Genomic DNA, 17,111 nt, shown 5'->3' on the forward strand with positions numbered 1-17,111 from the left:
GCGGCCACCGCTCGGGGCGCACCGCGGCGCGCGGGGCGGGGCGGGCGGCTGCGGCACTGGGGCGGCTGGGGCGGGCCCGCCGCGCTGTAATCGGATCCGGGGAGGGGGCGGGGAGGGGCCGGGCCGGGCGGGCCGGGGGGTGGGGGGGGGGGGCGCGGAGCCGGGCTCCGGGCCGGCCGGGCTCCGCGCCTGTCAAACCCCTCATTGTTCGCAGCTGATGTCACTCGCAGTTGTGAGCGGCCGCCTCTCCCGGGGACAATGTGGGACTGAGCGGCCCAGCCGCCGCGCCGCCGCCGCCGCCGCCGCCGCAGGACAGCCCCAGCGAGGTAGGGCGCGGGCCGGGCGGGGCACCGCGGGCCGCGAAGTTTGGGGGTTCGGCCGGGGGGTGGGGAGCCCGCGCTGGAGTCTACAGGCCGGGGTCCAGATTTGGGAGACTGGGAGACATGCTTCCCTGTCCCACTCGGGCCCAGGCCTGCACAGGTGGGGGGCGCTGCTCTGCCAGAGGAGCCCCCAGCACCAAGGGAGGGCCTTCCTGGACCTGAGACCCCAGATTCGAGGCCCACATCCCACCTGCTGTTTCTGTTCTTTGGACCTGCTCTTCTCTCGATCTCCTGCCTTGGGTTCTGGTTCTGCTCCATCTCTATCCCCATCTGCCATTCCCCTGCAGTTCCTGGCTGGACACACACCCCTTCCCATTCTCCGCAGTCCTTGATTTGGGCGGGGGGGGGGGGGGGGGGGCGGCAGACAGATCTCCATCCAGGGGTGTGTGGAGATGACAGTTGGGGGCTCAGAGTGGTCCTTCATGCCCTGTGGCTCTTCAGCCCCTCAGCTCTGACCTAGCTTCTAGCTGGAGTCCTGGAGGACAGGGGGTGTCTCTGGCTACTCACTTCAGCCTGGCTCTCATGCCTGCCTGGCTAAGGAGAGGGAGGTGCCCACCTCCTCACTCCCCTGTCCCAGGCCCGCCATCTTGAGACCTGTGGCACCCAGTGCTCCGCCCGGCTCCAGCACCATGGGGAGTGGTCTTCAAGGGGATGCACCCACAGCCAGTTGCATGCCCTCCTTCCAGAATGTGGGCTCTTGGTCCCCACCAAGCCCACAATGTTTACCTTTATGCTGGACCAACAGGGCATGTATCCCTAGGGGCCCTCCTTCTCCTACAAAGAGCTCTTAGACCCCAGGGACTCTCCAGGAGCTTAAACCTTAGCTCCAGTCTTCACTCTTTCCTGAGGTTACCCTCACTGCTTCAGGGCCAGCACCTGGGATCCTATCCTTTTCCCATCTGAAGGTCCCCTAGTCGCTCTGGGCCCTGGAACCCCCTCAATCTCCAAAGCACCCCCATCCCAGCCCCCACCCCCCAGCCTTCATCAGCATGCAGGCTCAGACTGCCCAAACACAAGGGGATTGTTCTTCCTGCATGCTCAGGGTGGGGGGCTGGGAGCAGGCGGCCCACACACCCTGGCAGGCCCAGGCCACAGGGAGGCTGGCTTTGCCCCGCCCTGTGTCCCCAGACAGGCTCTGTCCACCCTCCCTACTCCCATCCCTGCCACCTACCCCCCCTCTAGCCTCCATCACCATCGCCCAGTGGCATTGACCTCTTGAGGAAAGAGCTCTGAGCTGCACAGGTGGACCCCTGGTTCTCCCAGCTCTGCCAGTTGCCTTTCATGTAGCCTTGTAAACAAATGCGTTCCTCTTTGGGCCTCAGGTTCTGATTTTGTGAAACCTGCGCCACTCCCCAGCTCTTCTTCCAGCCTCCCTTCCACATGGGGAACCCATTCTGGGCCCCTGGAAGTCTCAAAGCACAGCACAAATTCCCCACCCCAGTGACATGCCCTGGAAGCACCTAGATCCAAAGAAACAGCAGGAGCAGGGGCTCTGCTGAGGAATGGAGAGAGGATTCTGTCCAGCCAGATCCTGGGCCTCCTATGTGGCTGGTCCCCCCATGCCCTGATCTTCTCACCCCATCCTTACTGCTTCTCTGGGACCCTCAGCCCCATCTCTGGTCCCTAATGCCTCCAGGCCCTTCTCCCTGCACACGTCCTGGCTCCTGATCTCCTGGAGGAACTCTTACTTTCCTGGGTAGTAGAAAGATAGGCTTGAAAATGCCCAGTTGGGGCTCCTTTGAGTTGAGGCATATCTTTAAGGGGCACAGAGGCCTGAGTGATTATATCTGACTTGGAAGGTTGGGGAAGGCTTCACAGAGGAGGTGGCATTTGAGAAGGATTTTGACAGAGAGTGAGGAGGATGGGCATTTCAAGCTGGGTTCAGCCTGGGCAAAGGCCCAGAGGCCTGGAGGTGCTAGGCGTGTTTTGCAGCCTGGTGTGTAGGGGAGAAGGGGTAGAGATGAGAGAAGAGAAGCTGGCAGGGACCAGATCACAAAGGGCCTTGAGTGCTTGTCTATGGTGATCAGGCTTTATTCCTTGGGCACTGGGGAGCCATCAATGGCTGTTGAGCAGCAGAATGACCGAGTCTCCAGCATGGAAAATAAAAGCTAGAGACCTTTCTCAATTTGGGTGAGGCAAAGGGTATCAGGGGGTGGGGCTGTACCATGAAGCTGTGTCCTTCCTCCTGGAGCCCAGTCTGGGCCTGCCTCAGTCTCCCTCGGCTGTGAGGACTCTTGAGGAGCTGCCTAATGATGCCCTAAGGAGGCTATAGCATTTCTGACACCAGACAACTTGTCAGAGCTCCCCTTCGCTGCCTAGCACAGATTCTACAGGATAGCTTTGGGTCAGGAAACCAGAGGGTGGAGCTCATGGACCCCCCAGGCTGCTCCCCTGCAGGCCTCTCCTCCCCTGACTCTCCCAAGAAGTGCTATGAATGGTCATCCTGGGAAGCTGTAAGGCTGAGAGGCTGGGCACATGGGTCGGAGGATACTGGAACATTTCTTGTGGAGGCCTGGGTAATCAAGAAGGGGGAGCATACCCAGTGAAGGGGATAGGCAAGGGAGTTAGGATCCCTCCCTCAGTGCTGATCTCCCCAAGCCTAGTGTCCACCTCCCGCCACGCCCTGCTTCGCCTGATGTCCCGAGCCATTCCCCAGCATCACTGGGTGTGGCCAGCATGGCTGCTTTTGGATTAGGAGTAGGAGGCTGCTAGGTTGGAGCCTGGTGGTGCTGAGGGGGATGTCAGGGGATGTGAGGTGGGGGATGAACTTGGAGACTGCCCCCCCCCCCCCACACACACACACTTTCTCTCTAGCCCAGGTGGGTCTGTAGGCCCTGGTTGGTTGGTCCAGACACTGGCTAGCAGAGCCAAGGGAATCCCCCAAGGGGCGGTCCCGTCCACTTGAGTTGCCTGGCCCCAGGAGCCCTCCCCTCCCCCGGATTGTTCTTGCTCCAGAACAAAGCCAGGGTGGACACTTGATCCCTGCATGTGGGGGGGAGCTGGCTAAGCCCCCGGCCCTTTGATTGGGCAGCTGTCATGAGAGAGAGACAGCTGGGGGGGAGGGGCAGGAAGGGGCAGCCGCCATCGCTTACACAGCTGTCACCCCCCCCCCCCGCCCCCTCCAGCCTGGGTGGCAGGAAGCCAGGGACAGAAGGAGTGGGCACTCGATCTGGGGAGGGGGCCTGGGGAGCAGAAGGGAACACCCGAGGTCAGAGGCCTGGTCTGAGCTTGGTATGTTCTGCCAAGGAGCCCTGCTGACCAGAGGGGGCTGGGCACCCCCAGAGGTGAGCTGGAGGTCAGTATGGCATGACGTGTGGCTGCCATGTGGGTGGCCCAGCAGGGACCCAGGGCCCACCAGCAAATAACTCCCTAGAACCCTGGTGAGGGCAGAAGGGGAGCCAGCACGCCTAATAGGACTGTTTGCTCTTAGGGCCCCTAGGAGACTAATTTGGGAAACCTGTGTCAGGAACTCTTGTTCTCTCCTAAAAACAGGAAAGATCTTGAGGGTGTCTCAGAACAGGAAGGACACAGAGATACCAGCACCAGCAACCCCCAGCCCCGTACATACACACATAGCACAGGTGGGTAAACTGAGGTCCATGTCAGGTGAAGGCCTGGCCAAGGTCACCCATGGAACTTGAGGCAGTGGGCTCTACTACAGACCCAGGTACCGTTTGCAGGGCAGGAACTCTAGTTCTGGCCACATTCTAGGCCCTTTGCCCTTTTTTCCTCAAGCCTTATGACCCCAAGAGGTAATGTGGCAATGGTATGGGGACAGTGTGAAGTCTCCCACTGATTGCCACTCCAAAGGAGTCCCTGAGTGTCTGAAAATTCTGGAGCCTAAGACTGTAGCTTTGGACAAGTTGTCAGTCCTTTCCAGACATGACCCACATGTACTAGCCAGGCAGGGGTCTCACAGACTACTAAGTCTGCTCCTCACCTTTAAAGAGCCCTGCTCCAGGAAGAGGACTGACAAATCCAGACGGGACAGCCAGAAAGGAGAGGTGGACGGGGCCTGTGACAGAGCCCCACACTAGCAGGCAGGACTGTGCTTTCCCCCACCTCTCTGTGACCTTGGGCAGGTTATAGACCCTCTGTTGGTATCAGGTTGCCTTCTGTCTGGTGAATTCATTTGTTCAGCTCACCATTATGTTCTGAACACCTTCTCCAGCTTGGCTCTGGTCTGAGCTCTGGGGACACAAGGAGAAGGTGGCAGCCTTGGCCCCTGCTCTAAGGGGCTCCCAAGCTTGGCTGTCCAGGGAGGCACAAACTAAGCACGTCATTACAAGTGCTTTACTGGAGGAAGTGCATGCAGCTGGGGGAACATTAGCAAGGGCAGCCAGCATGAGGCTGGCCAGGATGCTCACAGAAGAGTCCCTGTATCCACTGTTGACTTCTGACCTCTGGAGAGCCTGTGGACAGGACTCAAGGGGAGGGAGGAGCCTGTGCTGGGGAGACAAGTTACTGAGTGCTTGGGGGGACAGCATTGTCACCCAATGGTACAGGGAAGGAACAGGCCTCATGCCGTAGAGTGGCTTGCTTGGGCTTCCTGAGAAAGCCAGGCTGGGGGCACCCCTTTCCTACTCCACGCCCAAGCTCTGGCTAGCACAGGGGTTCCAACGAGGGGATTGGACAATGCTCCACGCCCTTGACCCTCATGTCAGAATAGGGCAGGGGGCTGAGGAAGAAGGTGCCCAGAGGTCTCTAGAGTGCTCTAGGCAGACACACTCATCCTTGGCTCCCACACCCTCCTGGGCAGAAGGAATTTGCAGAGTTAGGGCTTGGTCTTGGCTCAGCTTTGGCACCAATTGGTCCCACTCCATTTTCTGCCTTGGGTTCTGGTCCCCCAGTTAGCTCCCCATCAAGGCTGAGCCTTGGTAGGAGACAGCCGGCTGGAGGAGAGGGATTTCCAAGCAGGATTAAGGTTCAGGATTAAGTCGGGGCATGAAAAGGGGTCGGGTAGGGAGGGCTGGGAGGGCTGGCGGCTGGGCTAATCCCAGAAGCTAATCTCTGGCTCCTCCTTCCTCTGTCAGTTAACAGTTAACGGCCTTGACATTTCCCAGCCCCCAAATCCCTTTCTTACCCATCACCCAGTCCCAGGGGGGAAGCATTCTCTCCATTTTATAGGTGAGGAAATTGAGACTGGGAGCCCAGTGACTTGTGTCTGGTGCAGTAGAAAGTATTCCTGGCTGGGAATGTGGCCACTTCTTACCTCTGCAGCACACAGGAGATGGCTTGGAAAACCATTATGCAGACTGCTCGTCTCCTGACACCACCCCCCTTGCCCCATGTGCTGAATGAACCCTGCTGTCTGCAGGGAGGCTCTGCTTTAGTGACCAGTGGAGGTGGTATTCCCAGCCCTTGTGCCCCAATCCCCACAAGCCTCTGCCGGGCAGTGGGAAGGCTGGGGCAAATGGACCCTCCTAGAACCTTGCTATCTTTACTTCCACCCTCCTTTCAAGGCCTTCCTGTGGCTCCCGATGGGCTCTCCAGCCTCAGCTCCAGCAGCAACTCCATGTTATAGTCCTGGGGCAGGGGCGGGGGGTGGGGAGCTCTGGCTCCTGGATGCAAGTGCTTCTCATTTGAAATAACTTCAACCTTAACCAAACTTTCAAGGCCCAATCCACAGGGGTCCCCTTTTCCAAAAGGTCAGAGAGGAGGCTCTCCCTCTCTGGACTCCCATAGGCCTCCTGGTTAATTTTTCTAATATATGTGGGAAAGGGAAGGATACCCATGGAGACTGGCTGCCTACCGCATATGTACTTAGCTCATTTTAATTCTCATAACTCTTTGATGGTAGGACTTGGTAGTCTCCTCTTACAGATGAGGAAGCGGAGGCTCAGATGGGTTAAATGAACTGTCCAGGGTTACCTAGCAAGTAGTTGTATACAAGGACACCGGTCAGTGTGACATTCGAAACTGTCTCTCTTCTGTAGGAATTTAGTTAGTTTGGCTCTGATATCTTCATGTAAGGGCAGGGAACCCAAAAGAGACCTGGGCTCCTCTCTAACCCCACTTCTGCTGCACCCACCAGAGCCGGCTGGGCACCGTGGACGCACCCCCAGGCCGCTGTGGCCCCAGCCCCGCCTGACAGGATGAGCGGTTCAGATGCGGGGCTGGAGGAGGAGCCAGAGCTCAGCATCACCCTCACACTTCGGATGCTAATGCATGGAAAGGTGAGTGGGTGGGGGGCAAGGTGAGGCATGGCCAGCCAGCAGTTTGATCTCCTGCGTTCTGTCTCTGCTAGAGCTCCTGTCCCGGCGGAGGGGCAGGGCCTGGGGCATTGGTGCTCCCTGACTCTACTCTTGTCTCATTTGCAGGAGGTTGGCAGCATAATTGGGAAGGTAGGTGCCCAGTTCTGTTCTGTGTAGACTTCAATCTGAGGCCTTAGGCCAGGTGTGGGGGCAGTGACCAGTCAGGCTAAGAGCCATTCTGTATTTTGTCTCCTACAGAAAGGAGAGACTGTAAAGCGAATCCGGGAGCAGGTGAGGATGGAGTTTGGGAGAGCTGCCCAGGGCACCTGGTTTGGAGGGGAGGGGAGATCCCTAGCTGCATTTTCCCTGAACCCCACTATTTGGGATGACCAGTGAGTGCCCTTGGAAGGTAGCTGTTTCCAGCCTTGGCCGGGGCCTGGTGAGTGGGCAGGCAGACAGGTTCCTGGCAAGGAAGTGGAGAAGGAGACCTGCTGCCCGGCCTTTCTGTACCCGCAGAGCAGTGCCCGGATCACCATCTCTGAGGGTTCCTGCCCCGAGCGCATCACCACCATCACCGGGTCCACAGCAGCCGTCTTCCATGCAGTCTCCATGATCGCCTTCAAGCTGGATGAGGTCCGTGGGTGGCTGGGGTGGGAGGCCAGGGGTGGTTCCCTGGGGCAGGGGAACAGGGCTCCGACTCCACGCAGTGGCTGTAGGTGGCAAGAAAGGCTAAGCCCGGGGCAGGGTTCTTTCATTAGGGTGGGATTTGGGCAGGGCTTCCCTCCTTCAAACCCCAGCAGGAAGGTGCTCCGGGGGTGGGGCAAGCACAGCCAAACCACAGTCTTCCTACCCAGGACCTTTGTGCTGCTCCTGCAAATGGTGGAAATGTCTCCAGGCCTCCGGTGACCCTGCGCCTTGTCATCCCTGCAAGCCAGTGTGGCTCACTGATTGGGAAGGCTGGCACCAAGATCAAGGAGATTCGAGAGGTGAGGAGAAGGGGGATACCACCCTTGGGGAGTCCTACCCTCCACTTCAGACCTGGGCTTATGGCTTCCTGTCCCCTGGGGAGCTCTAAGCCTGGGCAGCCCTAGCCTGGATTACGAGGGCAGCCAGAAGTGGCCCCTGTTCTCTGCTTGCAGACCACGGGTGCCCAGGTGCAGGTGGCGGGAGACCTGCTCCCCAACTCTACAGAGCGTGCTGTCACTGTGTCCGGGGTACCTGATGCCATCATCCTGTGTGTGCGCCAGATCTGTGCTGTTATCCTGGAGGTGCTGCCCTGGTGCAGGGAGAGGGGACGGGGATGGGCCCTGGTCTGTCTTGTCAGGCCACCAAGTCCTATGCATATGGCACTGGGTGGAGGCAGGGCAGGGCTGCAGGGATGGACTGGGAGTTCCAGGGTGTCGGGATGCATTTACCCTGGGGGTCATGGGAAGGGCCTTGAAAACATAGGCCCTTGGGGGATACAGGGGGGCATGGAGGGTCCTGACGGAGGCTCCCCCATTTGTGCCTTCTAGTCCCCACCCAAAGGAGCTACTATCCCATATCATCCAAGCCTCTCCTTAGGTACCGTCCTTCTCTCTGCCAACCAGGTGAGGTGGAACAGTAAGAGGGGTGAGAAGCATTACTGGAGAAGGGACTTGAGATGGGGGAGGGATGGAAGAAGGACTTGGAGGTTGGGTGGGAGGAGGAGTGACTGGCCAAATTGGTCTGACTTGTCACAGTAAGCCCCCTTCACCCACTTTGTCTCCCACAGGGCTTTTCTGTCCAGGGTCAGTATGGGGCTGTGACCCCAGCTGAGGTGAGTAACCATAGCCCAAGGGAGTCCTTCCCAAACCAGGCCTCCTCTGACTTCTGACCCTTCTTCTTTGGCACAGGTCACCAAGCTCCAGCAGCTCTCGGGCCACGCAGTCCCCTTTGCCTCACCCAGCATGGTGCCAGGTGAGCAGCCCTGCAGAAGGAGGCAAGGGCACACTCCAAGGGGCAGACAGCCCCCTTGGGATGTACATGGGGAGGCAGGAAAGGCCCAGAATCACATCTGATCCCTCTTCTCCTCCTCCCAGGACTGGATCCTGGCACACAGACCAGCTCACAGGAGTTCTTGGTTCCCAACGATGTGAGCAGGGGATCGGGTAGTTTGAGGGTGGGCAGCAAGGGCCCAGGAGTCTGGGCCTGGCCTCGGGTTGAATTCTGTTGTCCCCCCAGCTGATTGGCTGCGTGATCGGGCGCCAGGGCAGCAAGATCAGTGAGATCCGGCAGATGTCAGGGGCACATATCAAGATCGGGAACCAAGCAGAGGGTGCTGGCGAGAGGCACGTGACCATCACTGGTTCCCCTGTCTCCATCGCCCTGGCCCAGTACCTCATCACTGCCTGGTGAGTGTGGGGAGGGGGTGTCCCAGGTCACGGGGCTTATGTGCCTGTGAAAAGCACACTTGGGGCGGGAAAGCTGATCTCCCTTCTCTGTCTCTGTCTGGGTGTGCCCTCTGCCTCCCCAACCCTGCCTTTCCCACTCCATGTTGCCCCATCTCCCCTCCACGTCTATTCCTTGTGTCTTCTTTTCCCATCCCTGTCTTTTTCCACTGGGTTTTGCCCTCCCTGCGTCTCCCCTCACCCCGTACCTTACCTGCTTATTCTTTCTTCCCGTTTCTCACTCTCCTGCCATTCCTGTTCTCTCGGGTTGAACATTGTTCTCGATTCCTCTCCATCTTTCATCTAATCTCCCCTATATTTGCCCTCATTGCCCCTCTCTCACCCCCACCTTCCCCTGCATCTCCCCCCATATCCCTCTCTCCAGTCTAGAAACGGCCAAGTCTACCTCTGGGGGGACGCCCGGCTCGGCCCCCACAGACCTGCCTGCCCCCTTCTCGCCGCCCCTGACGGCCCTGCCCACAGCTCCCCCAGGCCTGCTGGGTACACCCTATGCCATCTCCCTCTCCAACTTCATCGGCCTCAAGCCTGTGCCCTTCTTGGCTCTACCACCTGCCTCCCCAGGGCCGCCGCCGGGCTTGGCGGCCTACACTGCCAAGATGGCAGCAGCCAATGGGAGCAAGAAAGCTGAGCGGCAGAAATTCTCCCCCTACTGAGGCCGGCTGAGGCACAGGCGCAGGGGCAGGCAGGACCACCGGTAGGGGCTGCCTCTGCACCCTATCTGCCCAAGGAGACTCCACCCTGGGGTCCCAAACACCACTAATGCCCAGACGCATGGATGCACCCCCCACCCGGCCCCGGTTTGTGGGAGTAACTCCTCTTAGAGCGGGAGCAGTTTCTGGCCCAGGGTCTGGGGAACTGCAGCAGCTCCAGGGTAGGGGGCTCCACCCCCTCTAGCTCTATGCTTGGATGCAGGGAGCATCCTTAGTGCCCTCACTTCAAAGGGTCACTCATGCACTCCCCATCCCTTAGGGCTTCCCAGTCTCCTGCTCCTCTGTGGGGATCAGGGAGGAGGGCTGGGGGGTGGCTGGGGGCCATGCTTCTCTCCCCACCTCCCTGCAGATTCCTGCTGCTTCCACTGATACCCTTTTGGCTGGAATGGACTGGCTGGGCTTGGCAGAGGGCAACCCAAAGAGGGGACCCTGCTGGGCAGCTGGGGGAGTGGTGTGGAGGCAGGGGCCGAGTTCTCAGCAGCAGACACTCTGTACAGTTTTTTCAATCCCTGTTTTTGAATAAATATTCTCAGAGACCAGGAAGCTGTGAAACATTGTGGGTGTTGGCAAAACCTCCAGAAAATGGGTGTTGACAAGGTCCCGGAGGACCCCATCTGTGAATCCACCGGTCCCCATTGGGTTTTGGCTCCTTCCACATGCCAGTTTTGGGGCTTTGGGCCCTTTGGGGTCATGTTGTTCAGCCTCCTGCCTCTGGCACCACACTGATCCAGTTGTTTTCTGGGCACTTTAGAAGCTGGTAGAGGAGTTCCAGTAGCTTGGTCCAGCCTCTCCTTGGTGTAGATGTCAGGGAAGTCCTTCTGAGTATCTCTCCACTGGTTCCTCCTGCTGTGGCTGTTACCTAGACCTTGCCCTGCTTCGTCCATCCCTTTGGCTGTAAACCCTTAGAGCCCACTTCTCTGTGATCCTGCCCACTTCCTCTCCTTCTTTGGCCTGGGGACTAGCCATGAGTGTCCAAACCACCTAAGCTGGAGGAGCTCTTAGAGATGGTCCAGGATACAAATGGGAAAACAGGCCTAGGAAAGGGTAGGTCTGTATACAAAGCTATGCAGAGTCAGGCTCAGAACCCAGGATTCCTAGCTCCCAGAAGCCTCTTGGCCTCACCAGGCTGCAGGCCCTCTTTCTCCTGTTCCAGAGCCAGAAATCCAGGCAGGGCACCTGCCTGGAACTGTGCAGGAGTTTGGATGGGCCTCCTTCTGACACCACCATCTTTCTCCAGTGCCAGCTCAGTATGGGAGACAGATCTCCTCTCAGGTGGCCCCTGTCATGCTCAGGTTCTCCCCTTCTGGCAAATCTGGGGCTTGTTCTGGTGCCCCAGGAGGGCCTAGGGCAGGGCGCAATGAAGGTCCCTGGAGGTGCTGCAGAAATGTCGGCAGGTGCCAGGCCCGGAGAGTACAGGTCCGCGGGGGCTGGGGCAGAGCCCGGCGGGCAAGGCGGCCCAGTGCCCGGCGTACGGGGCGCTGTAGCAGGCCATACAGGAAGGGGTGAACCGCGAAGGCCGAGTAGGCCACCCAGGTGACGGGCGCCTCAGCCACTGCGGCTTGCTCAGCGGGCGCCAGGCACGCACAGCCATAGGGCAGCCAGCAGGCTGCGAACTGGCCCACGGCCAGGGCTGGGGCCAGGGCTGCTTTGCCCCCAGGCAGGCGAGGCCGGAGGGGTGGCAAGATGGAGAGGCGGCTATCCAGAGAGTCGGAGCGCGGCCGGGAGCCGCGCGCGGGCCGCGGGGGCCGCAGGGCCGCACGGCGGGCCACGAGGAAGATGCCGCCGTAGGCGCCGAGCAGCAGGAGGGCCGGTAGCGCGAAGGCCAGCAGCGCCCAGAGCGGCCGGAAAGGCCCGAGGCCACCGGCCAGGACGGAGCAGCGCGGTGGAGCCGGGGGTGGCGCGGGCGGCGGCCCGAGCAGGGAGAGCGCGCCCAGCAGCCCCGCGGCGGCCCACACGGCCGTGAGCACCAGGCCCGGCGGAGGCCGCGCGCCCGGCCGCAGCGGGTGCACTATGAGGCGGTAGCGCGCCAGACCGAGCGCGGCCACCCCGAGCGTGCAGGCGGGGAGCAGCGCCGCCGAGAGGAAGCGGGCGGCGCGGCACGGCGCGGGGCCCAGGCGCACGCGGCCCAGCCCGAGCGGTGGCGCGGCCAGCAGGCCCAGCGGCATGATGGAGGCGGCCGCCAGCAGGTCCACGACGCACAGGTGCACCAGGTAGAGCGTGTCACGCAGTCCTGGGGTGCGCAGCACCACGACCAGCAGCGCGCCGTTGCCCAGCAGTGCTGCTGCCTCCACGACAGCCGCCAGGATCAACCCTGCCGAGACGGCGACTTCTGAGGTGTTCAGCACTGTGGTGTTGGCCATTCGAGCGCTCAGGCTTCACCCTGTGCTGGGCTGCAGAGAGCGAAATGGAGCGTCTTCCCTCCCCCCTTCCCATCACCTGTCCCTTGCTCCTCTGGCCCCTCACCTCACAGGATGCCCCGGTGCTGGCTCCATCGCCCAGGCTGCCATCCTCTCAGGGGCTTGGGCGGCCCCATGGAGGGATGCAAGGCTGGGACTTCTGCTCTCTCCCCTTACCGCCGCAACTCAGCCTCTGCTGGAGATGGTACTGGCTGACACTCTGATGTTGCCCTTTAGAGACAGAGCTGGCAAGGGAGGAGCAGGGCCTGGCACCAGCCCCCTGGGTCCTAGCAGCTGCCAGCTGCTGGCTGGAGACTGTGCTGTGGAGGAGCTGGGGGTGCCTCTGGAGGGGGGCCCAGAGCAGGCACAGGCTGGAGTCTAGACTGAGACATCAGAGTGGGGGCTTCAGAGTCTGTGGGACCCTGCTCTGCCTTTCCCCAGGGCAGGAAGTGGTCCTCCACATGCTATCCCTTCTCATCTCCACCAGTGGGGGTAATCAGATTATTCAGCCTTTGTCCTGAGGGGAAACTGGGGTACCAGTAAGACAAGGGCTGCAGCGGGGAGGGCTACAGGAGGCCTAGTTCTCTCAGAGAGGAGGCTAGGAAAAGTGAGGGAAAAACATCGTAGGATGTGGCGCATAGTAGGCTCTCCACAAGGATTAACTTGGCACAGACTAGGTGCTTCATGATAGTGTGTGGAATTAATAAGAGGAGGCTTTGGGGGAAACTCTTGGGGTTTTTTGTTGTTTTAATTGAAGTATAGTTGACATATATTAATTCAGGTGTACATTCAACAATTCTATACATTACAAAACCACGCTAAGTGTAGTTACCATTTCGACTGCTGTTTTTTTGTTCGGTTTTGTTTTTGCTGTTAGCAAACAAGTCCCTTCTGCTAAGAGCACCCTGAGTTTCCTTTAGGAAACCACCCCTCCCCAATTCTCAGGGTTAGGGGTTGGGAGAGCAAGATCCCCACCCTCTGTTTTCCTAAGGTGCAAAACCCAGTCCCAGCCAGTGTATGGCATCCCCCCACACCGGAGGTGGTTGGCTCTGGGAAAGCCATGTGACTCTAATGGGGCATATGCCCCCAGGTGAAGTCACCCAGTCCCCTGTCCAACCCCCTTCTATGCCCTGGTGGTTTGACTAATATCCGAAGCTCCTTCTCTCCCCTGCCTCTCCAACAACTCCCCCAGTACTTTGACTACTGGGTGCCTTAAACTTCCTATGTCCAAAACAGAACCATGACTCTTGACCTCTCTCCTCAATGTGCTCCTCTCAGAGTCTTCCCCATCTCAGAAGGTTTTACTAATGCCTCCCTTCCCCCAGGCTCCATGTCCAATCCATTATGTGTGAATCCAGCCATTTCTCCCACCACCACCCCTCACCCGAACCACTTCAGCATCCTCTCAACTGATCTCCTGGCCTCTGCCACTGCACCTCATGCAGTCATTTGTTTGTCCTCAGATCCATTCCCCAGTCTTCCCCAGTGCTCCGCCTTCCAGGGAACTGTACTTCTCAGTGTTCTTTATAGCTGGTTTTTGGGTGTATTCAGCTAATGGAAGTTAGCAGAAGACTGGAGGGTGGAGGGAGGGAAGAAGCCGAGGTATTTTCCCTCTCATGCTCTCAGCCTGGGGCTCTGAATCTACTGTCCTTTGTGGAGGACAGCCTCTCTCTCCTTCACGCAACCCCCTCTGTCGTTCCACACCTGAAGGGAGACCCTGGCCTCCCATGGTGGAATATCATTTCCTTCCATTATCCCTCCAGCCTAAGGGTGGTAGCAACTTCCTGCTGTTGCTAATCTTTGGATTGCCTCACCATCCCCTCTGGTAGTTCAGTTTCTTTCCTGTATCAAATTCCCCTTGTCTGGAATCCCCAGGGTGATTTCAGCTTTGCTGATGGATCTTGATTAACACACCCTCCAGTCCATCTCTACACAGCTGCTGAAGTGGATCCCTCTAAAAACAAATCAGATCATGTCACGATCCTGCTGTTATCCCTCTCAGAGCTTCCCATCGTCAGAATAGACTCTCAGCTCCTCTGTGCCCAGTTGGCCTTCTCCCCACCTTTCTGACCTCACACTCTTTCTTGATGACCACACTTCCAGCCATAGCAACCATCTTGCTGATCCTCCAACATGTCAAACTGGTTTCCACCTCAGGATCTTCACATGTGCTATTTCCTCTATCAGAGTATGCTTCCCTCAGATCTGTCCAGGAGTTAGTCCTTCACCTAATTCAGGGCTCTGCTTGAGAGAGGCCTTCAGTGACCATCTTTTCTAACATCCCCCCACCTTCCCATCACTAATTCTTTTACCCTGACTTATTTTTCTTCCTGGCACTTTCCCTACTTGATAAATTTCATATCTATGCATGTGCTTGTTTACAGCCTGTTGTACTAGCCTGTAAGGTCCATGAGAGCAGGGGTTTTGGCTGTGTCTTGCTCGTGCCTGTGCCCCTAGAACCCACCCCAGGCACATGATCAGCGTTGTATAGAGCTAGATGGTAGCCACCAGGGCATGAACCTCCAGATTTGACTCATTTCCTGCTGGAATTTGAAGGGCCTGATCCAATTCTCCATTATTCAAATGAGAAAACGGGCACTCAGAGAGGTAAGGAATGTGTCCCAAATCACACAGCTAAGTTGTACCTGGAACCCAGGTCACCTGCTTCCTGGGCTCTGTCCACACAGGCACCACTTCCTGAGCTTGGCCACAATTTGAACATAGGTATTTGCCTCTAGGAGGTGAAGCTGGATTTTTGAGGTCTTGGTTGAGAGTAAGGGGAAGTCCAACACGTTCTCCTTCGTCTGCTCCCTGCCCAGCTGGGCCTGCAGGGCTGGGGCAGTGCCTGAGCCACCAGGGCCTGGGGAGGGTTCAGAAGGGCCAAGTGGGAATAGCAAATGAGAAACGTGGGCTGGGAAAGGTGCTAGGGGAGGGACAGAGACGATGGTGGGTTGGAGAGTGCCCCCTCCCACCAAAACAGTCCTACTCAAAAATGGGGGGAAAATGGAACACTTCATAGTTTATGTGGGGTTTTTTTGGTTTAATTTGCACAAAGAAATGAAGGAAGGATAAATGAGAAACTGCAGCAGGTTGGTGGGAATGGAGTGAAAGGCTGGAGAAGGACACTTTTCGGAGTGCATGCTTATGTCCAAAAGATTGGACTTTTGGGGACTCTGTTAATGTTCTATGGATTGAAAAAAACAAATCAATGAAGATGAGGGAAACTCCCTGAAAGTGAACTATAAACAGGAACAAATGAACCTCCCTGTATTTCAAATGCATAACAGCCACACTGAAGAGAAATAAATAGCTCATCCAAATAACATGTGAACCTGTGCTCAAACTGCTGCTTTGACCATTGACCCTCAGTCTAGAGGGTGGTCATGAATAAGATTCAATACATCTGGAGCTTGACTTAGGTTTGTTTTTCATAATGGTACAGGTGTGGCAATTCTGAAGCCCCCTTTTCACATGGGATTTGGTGATAAGTAAATATATTAAGGTTGATGGAAACCAAGATTCTGACTGTTAGAGAAAAGAGATATTTTAAATATGTATTTGAGGAAGAATGGAAGAGCCCTGTGGTGTTGGATTAGAATTGAAGAAATAGATATAGACAGACAGATGTGTTAATTTATTTACATATACGTATTTCCTGGCTCTCTTTACTACAAGAACTTACAAGCAATGACACCCCAGAACTAAGGAGCATACCTACTGCCCAAATCTGGGATGCTAAATACCATTTCCTGCTCTAGGGAACCAGGGCTCCTTGGAGAAATGGCTGACTTGGGTTTGTGTGAGATGAGCCTGGAACATCTTGTGATGTCAGAAAGTAAGGAAGTGCTCAGAAAATGACATAGATCCAGGAATCAGTTTGAAGGGCCTTCTGCTGGCAAAATCTGGGGCATTTTGAAGATCAGGATAATCATAGTAATGGATTATAACCTAATGCATAAAATAAGAATCCACAAGTCCATATGGATAATAAAGAAAGAAAAAGGACTAGTATCAATAAATATAAAAGAAATGGTGGGATTAGATAACTGTCATTTGCAACCATCTTACCAAAAATTGATTTAAGCCATTGATTCCAGGTAAAAGTCACCAGTGGATGTTAAAGCTAGTGGGTGAAAGTCCAGGAAAAATGGGACACTTACACCTCAAAATATTTTCCCACAGATTACTGATTAATTACAAATAGGAGAAATGGTAATTTTCCAGTGGAGAAACCTGGTGGTCACCACCTTAAGAGATCAAAATTAACATCACCTAGAATGGGACATGTCCCTCTGGATATAATGCACCGAAGACACATCACATAGGTCACGTCCCTGCTCAAACTGCACTACCCAAATCTGATCATGACAAAACATCAGACAAACCCAAATTTTGAGTTAGTCTGTAAAACAACTGGCCCATCCCCTTCACGAGTGTCAAGAATGAAGTCATGAAGGGACAAGAAGGGCTGAGGAATGGCTTCAGACTGAAAGAGACGGATGAGACACCACAACTAAATGCAGTGTGAGACCCCGGACTGGATCCTGATTGCTCTCTAGTACCTGCACCCCATTTGTGGACAGGGTTACCTGGGGATGGCTGTCATTCCTTTCATGATTGTACAGCAGTATTCCATGGATATGTGCTGAACTTGTTAATAATATTCAGATGTAAGATACATACGGATGCTTGGCCCCAAGACAGGAATGCTTGATTTGCCTGGCTGTGTCTGGGCCAAATGAGTCCCCAGATGCCCAGGTGAGTCTCCAGATGCCCAACAGTTTTGAATCCCCCTTTGAAGGCTCAATGATCAGGAGGCTAGTTGTTGCAGACTTGGATGTAGATCGACCTGTGCGTGTGTGTGTGTGTGTGTGTGTGTGCGCGCGCATGCGTGTGCACCCCACATCAACCTTGTGAGTGCTTGCTCCCTGGAGTGGGCTGGTGCAGCTGTGCGGTGTAGTGGGTTCCCAACAAGAGAAAAGGAGGCCTGGGCCTGGTGCAG

At 56.7% G+C, this 17,111-nt stretch overlaps 2 protein-coding genes across 4 annotated transcripts; one reads left to right on the forward strand and one right to left on the reverse strand.

Moving 5' to 3' along the window:
• The first annotated feature begins 130 nt into the window (after window positions 1–130).
• On the forward strand, window positions 131–10,256 carry PCBP4 (poly(rC) binding protein 4). Of its 3 annotated transcripts, none has more exons than XM_053219289.1 (13): window positions 131–326; window positions 6,415–6,556; window positions 6,701–6,724; window positions 6,833–6,865; window positions 7,091–7,207; window positions 7,429–7,560; window positions 7,714–7,842; window positions 8,089–8,163; window positions 8,328–8,372; window positions 8,449–8,512; window positions 8,635–8,687; window positions 8,777–8,946; window positions 9,565–10,256. In XM_053219289.1, exons 2-13 carry the CDS (start codon window positions 6,476–6,478, stop codon window positions 9,629–9,631), a joined length of 990 nt encoding a protein of 329 aa, XP_053075264.1. In that variant the 5' UTR covers window positions 131–326; window positions 6,415–6,475; the 3' UTR covers window positions 9,632–10,256. The 3 variants fall into 3 exon arrangements, with proteins under 3 accessions (XP_053075264.1, XP_026894666.1, XP_026894668.1); XM_027038865.2 differs by having other exon boundaries at window positions 133–326; window positions 9,368–10,256; XM_027038867.2 differs by lacking the exon at window positions 131–326 and having other exon boundaries at window positions 6,480–6,556; window positions 7,096–7,207; window positions 9,368–10,256.
• On the reverse strand, window positions 10,206–16,993 carry GPR62 (G protein-coupled receptor 62). Its single transcript, XM_027038868.2, has 2 exons — window positions 12,177–16,993; window positions 10,206–12,103 (listed from the first exon to the last, which is right to left on the reverse strand). The coding sequence occupies exon 2, from the start codon at window positions 12,071–12,073 to the stop codon at window positions 10,982–10,984; it is 1,092 nt and encodes a 363-aa protein (XP_026894669.1). The 5' UTR covers window positions 12,074–12,103; window positions 12,177–16,993; the 3' UTR covers window positions 10,206–10,981.
• Window positions 16,994–17,111: the final 118 nt, after the last annotated feature.

Source organism: Acinonyx jubatus, chromosome A2, assembly GCF_027475565.1.
Source record: "Acinonyx jubatus isolate Ajub_Pintada_27869175 chromosome A2, VMU_Ajub_asm_v1.0, whole genome shotgun sequence".
Lineage (NCBI taxonomy): Eukaryota > Metazoa > Chordata > Mammalia > Carnivora > Felidae > Acinonyx > Acinonyx jubatus.